This window comes from Rhinolophus ferrumequinum, chromosome 21 (assembly GCF_004115265.2).
Source record: "Rhinolophus ferrumequinum isolate MPI-CBG mRhiFer1 chromosome 21, mRhiFer1_v1.p, whole genome shotgun sequence".
Lineage (NCBI taxonomy): Eukaryota > Metazoa > Chordata > Mammalia > Chiroptera > Rhinolophidae > Rhinolophus > Rhinolophus ferrumequinum.
Window position 1 is genome coordinate 54,538,206 of NC_046304.1, and position 13,806 is coordinate 54,552,011.

A 13,806-nucleotide genomic window follows, 5' to 3' on the forward strand; every position below is an offset into this window, starting at 1 on the left:
GGCATTGCGGACCTCTCGCTGGTCACATATAAATATAGAAATGATTTCAGGAAGGTGACATCGTGCCTTCATGTTACGAAAAAAGAGAGAAGGTATTTTCCCGGACTGTAACATAAGAGAAACAAATGAATTTAGGCTGCATTTTAGATAAAAGTTTCTGCGGCACAGAGATATATCCTAAAATGTGTCGCCAGGGCCAGCTTGTGGGGGAGGGACGGGGGCGGTCACCTCTGCCACTCACAGGACCTCATGCTGGGTTCAATGTTCTGCTGTCACTGCCTTAAAATTGGAAATAATTTTCCACAAGGGGCTTCACATTTTCATTTTGCAACGAGCCCTGCAGATTTTGTAGCTGACCTTGCCTATGATTGTAAGAAAGTCATGAAAACCTCTAAGAGGCTAAAATCTGTGTTTTTTTAATAATCACACCATGGTTCAATTTCAGATTGTATTTATTTAACTCCTGTGCTGAAAAAGTTAGGAAATTTTTACTTTCATTTCCTCCTATCCCCACCTCTTAATTTCACTGCTTTCTTTATTACTGATACAATGTCACTGTTTGTTTCAGCAGTTATTTGAACTTGGCGTATTCATTCCATTACCGAATATTTATTGTCTACTGTCTGGGTGGCATGGCTCTAATGCTGAAGATACAGCAGAAAGAGATAGAGCCCTGCCCTGGTGGAGTCCACCAGCGGGAGGCAGATTATAAACAACACATCAGCATAGGAATACACGTCAGGTAATGGCAGGGGAAGGGCTGAAGGGTGGTAGAGGCTATTTCAAATAAGAAGGTCAAGAAGGGGCCCTCCGAGGAGAGAGGTCTGAGCAGGTCCCAGATGAAAGAGACATGCGGGTATCTGAGGGAAGAGTGAAAGACACTGCAGGGAAAGCGAGTGCAGAGGGGCAGGGGCCTGAGAAGAGTGGGGGTGCTCCAGGAACAACCGAAGGGCCGGTGTGGCTGAGGACAGGGGAAGCCTGGGGAGGGCTGGGTCAGGAAGAACCGTGTCAGACATACAAAGGCTATTGCAAGTGTGTCAGGAAGCCTTTGGAGGATGCGAGTGGAGGAGGCGTGCTCTCTGTTACATTTTAGGGTTTTTCTGGAGGCACAGTGAAGAATAGACATCGAGGAGCGGGCAGCAGGAGAAGCAAGGACACCCCGGAGGAGGCTGGTGTGACTGGGGAGAGGAGAGACCGTGGTGGCAGTCAAGGACAAAGGGGGGCTGGACCCAGGAGAAACATTGGAGGGAGAGCGGGTAGGATTGCCCGAAGTACTGGTGTGCTGGTTTTTATTCTGCTGACACACATCCTTCTACTCTGGCTTTCCTGTTCTTCTCATACAGAATGGCCTCTGAGATTTCCTCTTGTCTTGTAACCAAATGTGTTCCTTACACGCGTACAGAAGGACAGGCTATGTCTTCTCGTGAGTCTCCTAGTGCAGTCATGTTCGAGCATTACATGACGACACACGTGACACTCTTTCATGTACAGCCACCCTTCAAACTTCCCAGGCTTGCTCCTGCCTCAGGCACATCACTCCCTATGTCCCCACCCCCCGGTCCCCAGCCCCAGCAACCACCAATCTTCACTCCGTCTCTGTGGCTTTGCCTATTCTGAATATTTTATATAAATGGAATCGTACACCATGTGGACTTTTGTGACTGGCTTCTCTCACTGAGCATCCTGTTTTCAAGGGTCCTCCAAGGTGTATCGAGTGTCTGTGGCTGAGTAATATTCCACTGCATGGACCGACCACATTTGTTTAATCTGTTCTCCGCTGATGGACCTCTGGGTTGTTTCTGGCACTAGTGAATATGTGTGTCCAATCCTTGCGTGTGTCCCTGTTTTCAGTTACCTCAGGAGCCAGACATCTTACAGTGAGGCCACCGCCGATCACCACCGCCACCATCCCTCATCCGCCTTTGCTGGCCTCATCATTTTTACGGCCGTGTGAAGTAGCATACATTGACCTCTGCTTGCTTTATGACTCCCCTGTGCTGGAATGGAAGCTCCTCATGACTGGGGATTGTCAGGCGCTCAAGAAGCAAGATAGCCTGTCTGCCACTGAACAAGCAGGGGCTGTCTTAAGCCCTAAAACGTGATTCCTCACGTGATCCCATCCTGACTGTGGTGTCACGGTGGGGCTCACAGCTCACCCAGCCCTGGGCTCACAGCTCCCAGAGCAGCCGGGGACACGGCAGCAACAGCCCTGGTGTCCCAGCCAGAGTGGCCAGACAGGGGACCCGCGTACCTGTCCTAGTGGAGGATGAAGGAGGGGGAAAGGAGCCCCCTGCTGTCCCAGGTAAGCCAGCACCCTCGTGGCCTCCCAGGGCTTGGAGTTGTCCCCAGCCCCAAGGCCCATGGGAACTGCTAAGATGGGGGTACGGTTTACTAACCAAGCACTTAACTTCACCCAGCATCCTGTTCGGACTCTGCAATGTGACCCGGCCTTGCTCTTGTTTTTGACCCAGCACAACTGTGCCCGTGCCCCCAAGAAAGCACACGCCCAGGGGACGGCCACACCAGGGCTGGTGGGCCTCCCTCATGTGCTCCCCTCCCCTCCCCCAGGCCCCTCAGCCTTCTCACCTCCACTGTTGCCCCCTTACTCACTGCCCCTATCGCTCAGTCCAGTGCCAGTCACTGGACAAGGGATCCGGGGTGGAGTCTCTGCCAATCTGGGGGTGACCTCTGGCTCAGGGTGTAGGAGGCACTGAAAGCTCGTGTCCCTCCCAGGTGGCCATGGAGCTAGGAGATGCCCCCCCTTCCCAGCCCAGACCCATGCCTCCAGCAGACCCACAACTGGCACCAGCAGTTGTCCTTCAGCTCCCACTGATTTTTTTGGGTCTGGAGGGCTGATAAATAGCCCCCCTCTTCTCTGCTCCGAGTCCAGAATCAATGGAGCATCAGGCAGAGCCAGACAGGTGGGGAGTGAAGTGACAGCTTCTTCCTGGTATACTGGGTCAGAAGGGGACCAAGCCAGGGCACAGGGCCGTAGCTTCCTCATCCTTCCCCCAGTCACTGCATCACTGGCAGAACTGGGTGCCTGTGGGTGGAGGGGCTGAGGTGCGGGGGGGGGGGGACAGGCAGATCTGAAATTGAGATTGTCCATTAAGGCGCCAAGTGGAACAGCCTTAGCAGCTTCTCCAAACCTCACCGAGAAATGAGCCTCTCCTCTGTGGGGGCACCAGCACCCCTCTGCTCCTCACCTTGGTACGGACAGGGTCCCCTGGGCTTGGCTGAATGTCCTGCTGGATGGCAAGGCCGTGCAACCCATAGAGCCCTGGTCTCCAAGCCTGGCCCTCATTGCTGTGGGCCTAGCACAGTGTCTGCACTCAGTGGAGGAGACCAAGTGGATCCTGGGACATCGAGGCCAGTTTCAAGGGGGAAGGCTGGAAGGGCAGTCACCTGAGCGAGCCCCTCTGCCTGGTGGGCCCCCACCTCCTGGCCGGGGTGGAGAAGTCCCCGTGTGACCACATCCTTCATCACATAGAGGCAGAGGGGAGCAGGGAGAGGTGTGTGTTTGCGGAGCACACATTCCTGCGGTCGTCTTGCTAAATCTCCACCGTGGACTTGAACAGTGTAGTCATGCCATTGCAAAGGAGCCAGGACCCACACCGTCCGGGACACGCCTGGAAGCTCCCATGTCTGCGGCTGGCTGGCATCTCTGAGCCCCCCTCCCCCTGCAGGCTCTGACCCCATACCATGGGGTCGCACTGCTAAGAACCCCCCTCCCCCCCCGTACCTCCTCCCTCTGCAGGACGATGTGGGCCAGGAGCCACCCCTCTCCAAGAGCAGCCAACTCACTCCGCGCCACCTGGGTCCAGCGCTCCAGGAGAGATGGGCGTGGAGGCCAGGCCTTGGGGGAGGCCAGGCCCCCTCCCTCCCCTGGGGAAGCAGCTGCCTCAAGTGCCTGACCTTTCTGTCCAACTTCCTCTTCTCTCTGCTTGGCCTGCTGGCCCTGGCCATCGGGCTCTGGGGCCTGGCCGTCAAGGGGTCTCTGGGGGATAGTTGGGGGGGCCCCCTGCCCGCAGACCCCATGCTGGGGCTGGTGCTGGGGGGGCTGGCAGTCAGTGCAGTGAGCCTGGCGGGCTGCCTGGGCGCCCTCTGTGAGAATGCCTGCCTGCTGCGCTGCTTTTCCGGGGGCCTCCTGGCCTTTCTGGTGCTGGAGGCCTTGGCGGGGGCCCTGGTGGTGGCGTTCTGGGGTCCGTTGCAGGACGGCCTGGAGCACGCCCTGCGCGTGGCCATCACCCACTACCAGGATGACCCGGACCTGCGGTTCCTCATGGACCAAGTGCAGCTCGGGCTGCAGTGCTGTGGGGCCGCCTCCTACCAGGACTGGCAGCGGAACCTGTGAGTCCTGCAGCCAACAGGGAGGAGGGTGGCCCCCGGTAACCACACTCATGCACACAGCCCCACGTGTATGCACTCACATGTGTGCACACTCCCACATGTACACGCTCAGGCCCAGCCAGGACCAGGTGGACATGCGGGGACCCTAACGGAGAGGCTCAGCCATCAGACTTAGAAAGTCACTTTTGGGGTTTTTTTAGGTAAGGACATCCTACAAAACATCTTAGTGTCAAATGAAAATAGCTTTTAGGTTAATTCAGGAACTCTCCCTCCACTGTGTGTGTGTGTCGTGTGTGTGTGTTCAAGCATTGTGTTTAGGAATACAGCGCGGTACATTTTCCATTCTGCTCAAGGATAGCTGTTTTGTCACCTATCCCTCATGTGCTCTCCATGTGACCCCTACGACAGACGGAACATGCCCCTCCCCTGGGCCTTTCTGGGCAACAAGAAGATGGAGTCACATGGGGACTCTTGAAAACTGACCATTTGTGCCCAACAGTCACCGGAACGTGTTGGGCCCCTTCCTGCACCAGGCACTCTCCAAGCAGACACATGTTCTCGTTTGGTGGCTGTGTGTGACCTTGGACTGGTGGCAGCCCCCTGGGGACGTCATGGCCATGTATCCTGCTGGCCTTCGAGAGCCTGCCTTAGTGAGACCCACTATTCTGGGAGAGGAGACAGTGCCTGGGAAGGAGTGTGAGAGATAAACCTGGAGGTTTCAGGGCCCTGGACACATGTCAAAGGCCAAACGCACCTGGGGCTGTGACGAGGGCACCACTGCCTCTCAGTCCTAGGGGCTCCTCCCAGTCTGCCACCTCTTGTCCCTGCCCAGTGCTGCCCCTCTATCCCTGCTAGACCCACTGACCACTACCGAGGCCCTGCCAGGCCTCAGCCCACCTTCTGCTCTGCTGGACGAGCTCACACCAACTCAGCAGCATCTCCCCCCGCCCTCATCAAACGCCTGTCTCTCCCTTCACCATCTCTCTAAATACATCTCTTCCAGCCAAGAAGTTATTACACCGCCTGCACGTACAGAGGGCACCCACAGTGCCAGGATCAGTTATAGAAAGCTGGGTACTGTGTGTGTATGTGTGTGTGTCTGTGCACGTGTGGATTCAGGCCTCTGTGCGTGTGTACAGCATGCCTGTGCATTCATGACTGCATGTGCGTGTTCGTGTGCCTATGCATGTGTGTGCCACGGAAGTGTGGGTAAGAGACGTCCGACGCAGCATCGGGTCCCAGAACAGCGGCCGCTGCCCTCCAGACTGACTGCCGGTGCCCTCGCAGGTACTTTAACTGCAGCTCCCCGGGGATCCAGGCCTGCAGCCTCCCGGCCTCCTGCTGCATCGACCCCCGGGAAGATGGCGCCTCTATCAACGACCAGTGCGGTTCCGGGGCCCTGGGCCTGGATGAGGATGCAGCTCAGAGAGTCGTGCACCTGGAGGGCTGCGGCACCCCACTCCGCGGGTGGCTGCGCAGGAACATGCGGGCGGTGGGCGGCTGGGCGATCGCGGTGGTGGTAGTCCAGGGGGCGGAGCTCCTGCTGGCCACGCGGCTGGTGAGGGCCCTAGCTGCCCGCAAGGGGGCAGCGGAGAGCTCCGGAGCGGGCGGAGCGGCGGCGCCTGTCCACACAAGCCGTGGCCCACGCGACCTGCCCGCCTCCAAGTCGGCCCCGGAATGACCGGAAGGTAAGACAAAAGTCAGGGCACCGGGATGGGGTGTGATGCCGCAGGCTTCCTCTCACTTCCCCTCCCAAGGAAGGTGTCAGAGTCCCGCGTGGGGCACTATGGACATGCACCTCGGACACCTGGCCTCCTCCACCTGCTGTGCCTCGGGCCTCCAGCGTCCCTTTTCCCGAGGGCGGGGCTACCCACCTCCTACCCAGTTCTGCTACTTCCCTGAGGCCCAGCCGCTGCCTGATTTCCCTCTTTCAGAGGCTTCTGCCCCCAGACCACCAACTGGCACTGCCCCCTCACTTGCAAACCGCTGGGGTCTGAGTGCAGGCTGACCCGCCGGCCACTGCCTGGCAGTGTCTGCCTCCCACAGAGGGTGCCGGGCTGGAAGGAGGGCTGGATGAAAATCCTGCTGCAGAAGCCCCAACTGCAACCCCTGCCTGTGAGGCCCCACCGAAGGGCCCAGCCTAAAAGACCCACCTGTGATGATGCCCGCCTCCCACCTGGATGACCGTGTGGGACACTGCCTCTGAGGTCATCCTCAGACCCCACCTCCAACTGCCTCCCACCTCCTTCTCAACCACCGAACGACCGCCTCGCAGCCCACGCCTGAGACCCCTTGTCCTGACACCAGCCACCCGCCGTCCTCTGAGGCCACCTCCCCCTCTCCTGTCCACTGTGGTGGTTGGGGTTGAGGCCCAGGCCTCTTTCCAGAAGGCTTTTTGGGGGAGTAAATTTTACTGATGAATCATTTATACAGTAAATTGCACTGATGTCACGTGGACAGCATGCGGAAGTCTTACCTAGCTAAACGCCTGTGGACTGCCCACCCAGTCAAGATCCTGCCGTAGCAGGCGCCCTCGCCCCTCCCTGCAGTCACCTCTGCTGCAGCTTCATCCTCTTCCCTTAGGTTGGCCTTTCTGGCTTTCACATAAATGGGGTCACAGAGGGCCCTTCCCGAGAATCACGGTCTGGTCACTGCGCCTCACCCATGTGGACGTGAACTTGGCAGATTCTGGACGATGGCTGCAGCTAGGGACAGTTTGGACAGGCCCCTGCCACCCCCACTGCCCTGCGTCTCTACCCATACACTCCTGCTGAGCCGCTCACACACTCGGGCCCCACCCCAATTCCCAACACACCCCAGATGGGTCAGTGGGGGCACATAATTTTATTGTAAAATGGGGTCAACAAATGCGCGCCATGTTGGAAAGGACAAGCTTCCTACAGGCGTGGTGGGTTTGGAAGGGCCCCCCCGCTGATGCCCCAGGACTCCTGCTACCCACCATGCCGACCCAAAGGCACCAGCTGGGCATGGCTAGTGGGGGGAGCTTGTCCTCACCTCTGGACAGGAAGGATACGAGGGGGGACATGTGGGGGACACTCCTGGGAGGTCCTGCTCTGGGTTTTCAGCCACGGGAGGACAGGGTCTGTGGGCAATATCTCTGGAAGTTAAGCAGGGCCTGGCCAGCCCCAAACGGGCATCCTGCAGGGAGGTGGTGGGTGCCTGGTGTCTGGGGACCTGAGGTTGCCGCCCTTCGAGGGTCTCCAGACAACCAGTGCGGTCTGGACACTCTGGGCGGGGCGGGCCTCCTCGCAAGGATCCTGAACAGGGGTGGGGTGGGCAGCAGAGGGGAGGGTCCTGGGACCGGCCCAGGTCTGGTGCTAGATGATGCCGTACTGGGCCAGCTCGTGCAGCTCCAGGTGGTTGAAGGCTTCCCATGGGCAGATGACCGTGATGTCTGCAGGAGAGGGGCCAGTGTGTCCAGGAGGGTCCCATAGCCCCACCATCCCCTTGGGGCCCTGTTGTCCACACCCCAAGTGCTGAGAGTACAAATCCTGAGACAGTGAGTGAAGCAGGCCCAAGGGAGGGGATGGGAGATGTGCCTTGCTGATGGGGAAAGAAGGACAGCAAGGGCTCCTCGTTCTCTTCCAGCCCCTCCCAGCACCTGGTGAACTCACAGTGTGGGAACAAACCCACTTCAGGGGGATGTGACACTAGATGTTGGAGAGAAAATGAAGGCCAGGCTGGGGGAGGCACCCTAGGTGAGCCTGGGAAAGCAGGAGGCTGGGCCCCCGCACACTGGTGGGTGGGTGAGTGGGGGAACCTGGGTGGACCCTAGTAGTAATCATACCTGTTCCCAAGCCTTCCATTCCAGGGATGTCGTCCCCAAACCTGCAAGGACAGAGGGGTCAGGGTGGCGGCCAAGAAGAGAGTGGAGTGGGGTGAGTGGGGTTGTGTTTGCACTTGAGTGCAGGTTCCTAAGAGCGTGGACTGTGAGTATATGCGTGAGTCTGTGCACTGGGAGTATATGTATGGGTGGTGAGTGTACCCTGGTGGTGAGTGTACCCTGGGTGTGTGTGTGGCGGTGGTGAGTGTGCCCTGGGTGTGTATACGTGGAGCAGTGAGTGGGCCCTGGGTGTGTATACGTGGAGCAGTGAGTGTGCCCTGGGTGTGTATACGTGGGGCGGCGAGTGTGCCCTGGGTGTGTGTGGGGCTGTGTGTGGCTGTGACTTAGTCTCTAGGTGGCAGTACTTTCCATACTTTTTGGCAATAACAGCTGGAGAGTGACAGGAGCCTCCCAGGGTCTCTCCTGCCCCCCATGCTGGGAGATGGGGGGCCCTGATACGGGCCCTTCTCAGGCCCTCAGGAACTGTTAGGAAGATGGGACCACCCTCAACCAGGAAAGGGTGCTGAGCTCCCCAGCCACACCTCCCTGCTGTGCAGCCTGGGGCTGGACCTTTCCACCCCCCCATAGAGGCACCCTTTCCCCAGCTCTGCTTACCCTTGGACACCTTTCTTGGGGGGCTTGCTCTTGAATTGCCTGGTTTGCCGCTGCTTAAATTTTGGGGGCCCTTTCCTGGGAGTGACGGGCCCCCCAGTCACCCTGGTGGCCGACCGGATCTCGGTCTTGGGTGGCTCCAGATTCATGGCCAGGCTGGCAGAGGCCCTGCGGCGACCTTTGGCTTCTGGACTCCCTCACGCTGTGGGCTGGGGCAGACCGGGGGAGGGCGTCTCAGTCAGACTTCCTACTGGTCTCAACCCACCAGAGCCGAGGAAACCCTGAAGCCTGAGACCCAGACAGCAGCCCACTGCCATCTCTATGTGGGGCTCCACTGGGGCCAGGCAGGGGGCTGAGCGTGCTGGGTAGCCCCCCAGTGCACCCCTCCTCACGTGTCTCCCCTTCTGTGCTCCCCTCCCCAATCCCTGGGGCACGGGGTTGGGACACTGGGTCTCATTCACGGGGCATTCTGGCCACCCAGCAGTGTCCATGGAGAATGACCCGAGAAATGGGAAAACAAGGTGCCTGGGCAGGGAAGCGGCCGGCCTCAGAGTGAGACGCTGAGCTGAGCTGTGCACCCTTCACCCCAGCAATGTCTTCCCTCTGCTGGGCCGCGCACTTGTGAGTGGAGCCCGCTCTGGATGCCAGCATCACCTGCTGGTGTCTTTGTACCACTGCACTGGGTGACCTGCCATCCTCTCCTCAAATGCCCTAAGCCCTGGTGACCTTGGCAAGGTCAAGGGCAGCTCAGCTTCCTCGAAGCCTATTAGCACCAGAGGGAGACTAATCCCTCAGGGCCACTGGGGCCCAGAAGATTCTGGGGCTAAGCACACGACACAGGCAGGAGCCACTGCCCCCTCACTGCACGTCCAAGGCACCATCTCTTGGGTTCCCTTCCTTGTGCTCCCCCAATCTGGTGGGATGAAGGGCCTTACTCCAGCCTTGGGCTGCCGACAGCTGCCTGCTAGAGCATCGGCCTGAGACTAACTGGGAGGCAAGGACAGGTGGTCTCACTGACAAGGAAGGCTCGGTGGTGGGTACCGGGCACCTGGGATTGGGGTGGACCCACTATGGGCCATCCTTCCCTAAGGTTCAGCCTCTGTGCCAGGACCAGCTCCAGAAGGGGTCCAAGGTGGACGGCAGCAGGCCTGGTGGTCCTGGCCGCTCAGACCCTGACGCCCACTCCTCAACAGCCCAGCCGGACCCCTTCCCCAGTCCTGAGTCATGGGCCTGCCGTGGGAAGCTCTGAGCCTTGATGGAGCGCCAGCTCTCAGATGTTTCCACGGAGACCGCTGCCCGAGCTGCCTGCCCCAGCCCGGCCTATGGCTGGTGCCCACTCATGTTGACTGAGCGTGTGTGGCCTGAGGCTCCCAGACCATCACTGGACTTGGGGACAGGATGCTCCACTGTTTGACTTGGGGGAGCAGAGGAAGTGATCAGCTGGGCGTCCTCTCTGAAGAAGAAGGTGGTAGGTGAACTCTTGCAGACCCCGGCCTCAGCATGGTGGTGAAAAGCCCACCAGCTTCCCACCCTCTGGGCAGATACCCACTAACACCCTTGGGTAAGTGGTCACCAGGAAAGGCAACCGGGGACGGTCAGTACTCACCAAGCACTGGGGCAGGTCTCAGGGGGCGCTGGGTGTGAGTGCCGGGCCTCTCTCACCAGGGCATCAGCTGGGCTTTTATCCTGCCCCTGTGTAAGCTGATTAGGACTGTCCCCCGACACTAATGAGATTGCCAGGGCCACTCAGGCGGGCCCCACCGCCAAGGATCCCTGGGGATGGCAAAAGGGCTCAGGTGCAGTCAAGGGCTTGAGGAAAAGAGGAGCCAGGGCCAGGGACGGGGCCAGGACAGGGAGGGAACGTGTGACCGTGAACAGCGAGAAGGGCAGGACTCTCCCAAACCTACTCATCTTTGAAACGAAGAAGAAACAGCAGCAGCGGCTGTCTCAAGCCTCCCCACCTCTCAGTCCTCTGACTTCTGAAGAACCTGCCTTCATGGCCCCTACCCACTTCTTTGACCTCACCTGTCATCCCACCCTTTCACAAGGGATTTGAGCTGACAAACAGGCCTCCCCTTGAATGTACTCTAAGCAGCCCCTTCCACCCCAGGGCCTTTGTACCTGCTGCACCCCTTTCCTTAGGGACTTCCAAGTTCTGCTCCAGCGTTGTTTCCTTAGGGCCCCCCAGGCTAGACCAGGATGCCTGTCTCATAGACCTCATGGTAGCTGGACTTTCCTTCATCACACTTATCATGCAGTCGTAAGTTTGGATAATTCTTTTAAAAACGATTCCACCCCCCACTTCCTTCCGCCTCCCCCCCACACTCCGGTTCAAGGGTTGTTTCTCAGTCTAGTTGTGTAGGACACAGCTCCCTGGCCCGTGCTGGTGTTAGGAGCCTTGCGCTCTCCCCACTGAGGCAGTAGGTCGCCAGTCGTTGGTCAGTCGGCCGCTCACAGCAGCTCATGGCAGCTCTTGCTGGCTGGCGGCCACTCACGCTGGCCACCAGCCACTGATGGCGGCACACAGTAGCCCACGGCAGTACACAGCAGCTCGTGGCAGCACACGGCAGGTCACGGCAGCCCAGCTCCAGGGAGAGCTGTTGTTCACAATCTTAGCTGTAGAGGGCGCAGCTCACTGGCCCATGTGGGGCTCGAACCGGCGGCGTTAGGAGCACGGCATTCCAACCACCTGAGCCACCGGGCCGGCCCTTAAAATTTTTCACTCAAGTATAGCTAACATATAGTATCATAGTAGTTTCAGGTGTACAACAGTGATTCAACATCTATAATACCTTACAAAGGGATCACCACAGTAAGTCTAGTTACCATCTGTCACCAAACTTACTACAATATTATTTGTCCTATGCTGTACATTAGATTCCCGTGACTTAATTTATAGCTGGCAGTTTGTACCTCTTATTGTCTATCACCTTTTTTACCTATCCTCCCACTTCCCTCCCCTCTGGCAACCATCAGTTTGTTGTCTGCATCTAAGAGTCTGTTTCTATTTTGCTTGGTTCGTTTGTTTTTTAAGTTCCACATGTAAATGAAATCATATGGTATGTCTTTCTCTGTCTACCTTATTTCACACAGCATAATACTTATAGGTCCGTCCAGGCTGTCAGAAATGGCAAGATTCATTCTTTTTTATGGCTGAGTAATAGTCTATTATTACACATGTACCGCTTCTTTATCCAGTCGTCTATTGATGGGCACTGAGGTTGCTTCCATATCTTGGCTATTGTAAATAACGCTGCAATGAACAAAGGGGTGCATGTCTTTTCAAATCAGTGTTTTGGAGTTCTTCAGACAAATACCCAGGAGTGGAATTGCTGCGTCAGAAGGTAGTTGTTTGTAACTTTTGGAGGAATCTCCACCCTGTTTTCCCCAGAGGCTGCACCAATTTGCAGTCCCCCCCACAGTACATCCTCGCCAACATTTGCTGTTGATTTTTTGATGATGACCGTTCTGACAGGTGTGAGGTCGGAGAAGTCCTGTTAACCTGTCTTCCACACTAGAGTGGAATGGGGCACACAGATTCCTACCAGGTCGCAGCTTCTAGCCCAGTGCCGGGTAAGTCACAGATGGTCGGTAAGTACCTGTGCATTGAATGAAGACGAGACCTGCACCTGCAGACTAGTCTCAGCGAGCTTGGTGCTGACACTGCGCCGGCATCCTCGGCCATATTTTATATCTAGAAGGGGGCCTGCCCCACTGCAAGGGGCAAGGCCAGTGGCTTCTCTTTGGGGATGTCACACTGCAAGGGTCTTCGCCATGACTTGAATTCTAAAATAAGGCTGATTTCATAGGGTCCACTGGGTGGGATGTACGAGTATGCATACGTACACACACATGTGTAAACCCACGGAAATATCCACACATACGCCTATAGAAAAACTTTTGTAAATCCACATTTTGGAGAAAAATACAGCAAACCTCTCCCTACATCTCTGAGATAAACTACCGCTGCGTGGTAGGCCCCTTGTAGCGGGCCCCAGATAGTACCGGGCTCTGCTTGCTGCCGTCTTGGGAAAATCTCTCTTCCTGGGCCATTTTCAAATCTGTACGAGGACAGGGTCGAAGTAGACGCCCTCTGAGATAGAGTGTAATAAACATGCGTTGCTATAATGTTGCTCTGAACCCGTCTAAAACCTGATGACACGTGTTAGCTGTGAGAGACGACGGCATGGACGAGCGGGTGACATGAGAGGCACTAGCGCAACATCAGGCTGTGCTGGCTGGTTTCCGCCTCTTGTGCACAGACCTCTGTGAGAGACACTGGCTTCACATTAAAGGGAAGACCTGTGTGTCAGCTCCAATCCTATGTGAAAGCGTTACAACCTCAGCTTTTCAATGAGGACATAAAACTGGCATAACTTCATTTAAGTCCTGCCCTGTCCAGGCCACTGGTATCAGAGTTTGGAATTGCTGAGGGGAGGGAGATGAGCTGGGAAAATTCCCATGGGTGAAGGGAAGCAGGAGATGGCCATGGGCAGCGAGGGCCCTAAGATAAAGTCCCGGCCACTGATGCTCCATCCGCCCCAGCCGGCTGCCTGGGGAGCCACGGCCAAGTCGGCTGGAAGGACTGGTGGCTAAGCCGAGCTTAGGCCCCCGCAGGTGCTCTGCGGCCTTCTACCTGGCCGGTGAATGGCTGTCTCCCAAGGACCCCAGCAGCTGGGGACTGACTGCAGCTGGACGAACGGGGTACCTTCCGGGCTGTCTGGGGGCGTTCGTGCATGTCAAGGGCTCTGCAAACAGCAGCTCCAAGGGATCAGTTGGTCCTGCCTCTGCTGCACTGCTAGTAACCACGGCTGACCTTTGGGCAGGAATTCTTGGGTGCTGGGACACGGAAGGGGGCCCCTGGGGTCACTGTCAGTTGAACAGTCAAGGACATGGTCTTGTTTCACCCTCACAGGTTTGGTGATGGCTCTGGGTGTTCAGTGAACACCTGATGACAACTGCGCCTTTCTTTGACGAGGCTTCACAAGCCTTTCCGACAA

At 57.4% G+C, this 13,806-nt stretch overlaps 2 protein-coding genes across 2 annotated transcripts; one reads left to right on the forward strand and one right to left on the reverse strand.

Annotated features, from left to right (window-relative positions):
• The first annotated feature begins 1,986 nt into the window (after window positions 1–1,986).
• TSPAN10 (tetraspanin 10) lies at window positions 1,987–13,774 on the forward strand. The gene is made up of 5 exons (XM_033089521.1): window positions 1,987–2,302; window positions 3,758–4,350; window positions 5,638–6,038; window positions 6,285–6,933; window positions 13,722–13,774. Exons 1-3 carry the CDS (start codon window positions 2,267–2,269, stop codon window positions 6,029–6,031), a joined length of 1,023 nt encoding a protein of 340 aa, XP_032945412.1. The 5' UTR covers window positions 1,987–2,266; the 3' UTR covers window positions 6,032–6,038; window positions 6,285–6,933; window positions 13,722–13,774.
• PDE6G (phosphodiesterase 6G) lies at window positions 7,176–11,103 on the reverse strand. The gene is made up of 4 exons (XM_033089527.1): window positions 10,413–11,103; window positions 8,810–9,015; window positions 8,159–8,199; window positions 7,176–7,765 (listed from the first exon to the last, which is right to left on the reverse strand). The coding sequence occupies exons 2-4, from the start codon at window positions 8,953–8,955 to the stop codon at window positions 7,689–7,691; spliced, it is 264 nt and encodes an 87-aa protein (XP_032945418.1). The 5' UTR covers window positions 8,956–9,015; window positions 10,413–11,103; the 3' UTR covers window positions 7,176–7,688.
• Window positions 13,775–13,806: the final 32 nt, after the last annotated feature.

Bases quoted from the DNA above. Each gene is read 5' to 3' on its own strand.
- TSPAN10 (XM_033089521.1), top strand. From the start codon at position 2,267: ATGAAGGAGGGGGAAAGGAGCCCCCTGCTGTCCCAG. The intron at 2,303-3,757 runs GTAAGCCAGCAC...CTCCCTCTGCAG, and splicing joins GGAGCCCCCTGCTGTCCCAG to GACGATGTGGGCCAGGAGCC. The intron at 4,351-5,637 runs GTGAGTCCTGCA...GTGCCCTCGCAG, and splicing joins CAGGACTGGCAGCGGAACCT to GTACTTTAACTGCAGCTCCC.
- PDE6G (XM_033089527.1), bottom strand. From the start codon at position 8,955: ATGAATCTGGAGCCACCCAAGACCGAGATCCGGTCGGCCACCAGGGTG. The intron at 8,200-8,809 runs GTAAGCAGAGCT...CTGTCCTTGCAG, and splicing joins CCCAAGAAAGGTGTCCAAGG to GTTTGGGGACGACATCCCTG. The intron at 7,766-8,158 runs GTATGATTACTA...CCTCTCCTGCAG, and splicing joins AATGGAAGGCTTGGGAACAG to ACATCACGGTCATCTGCCCA.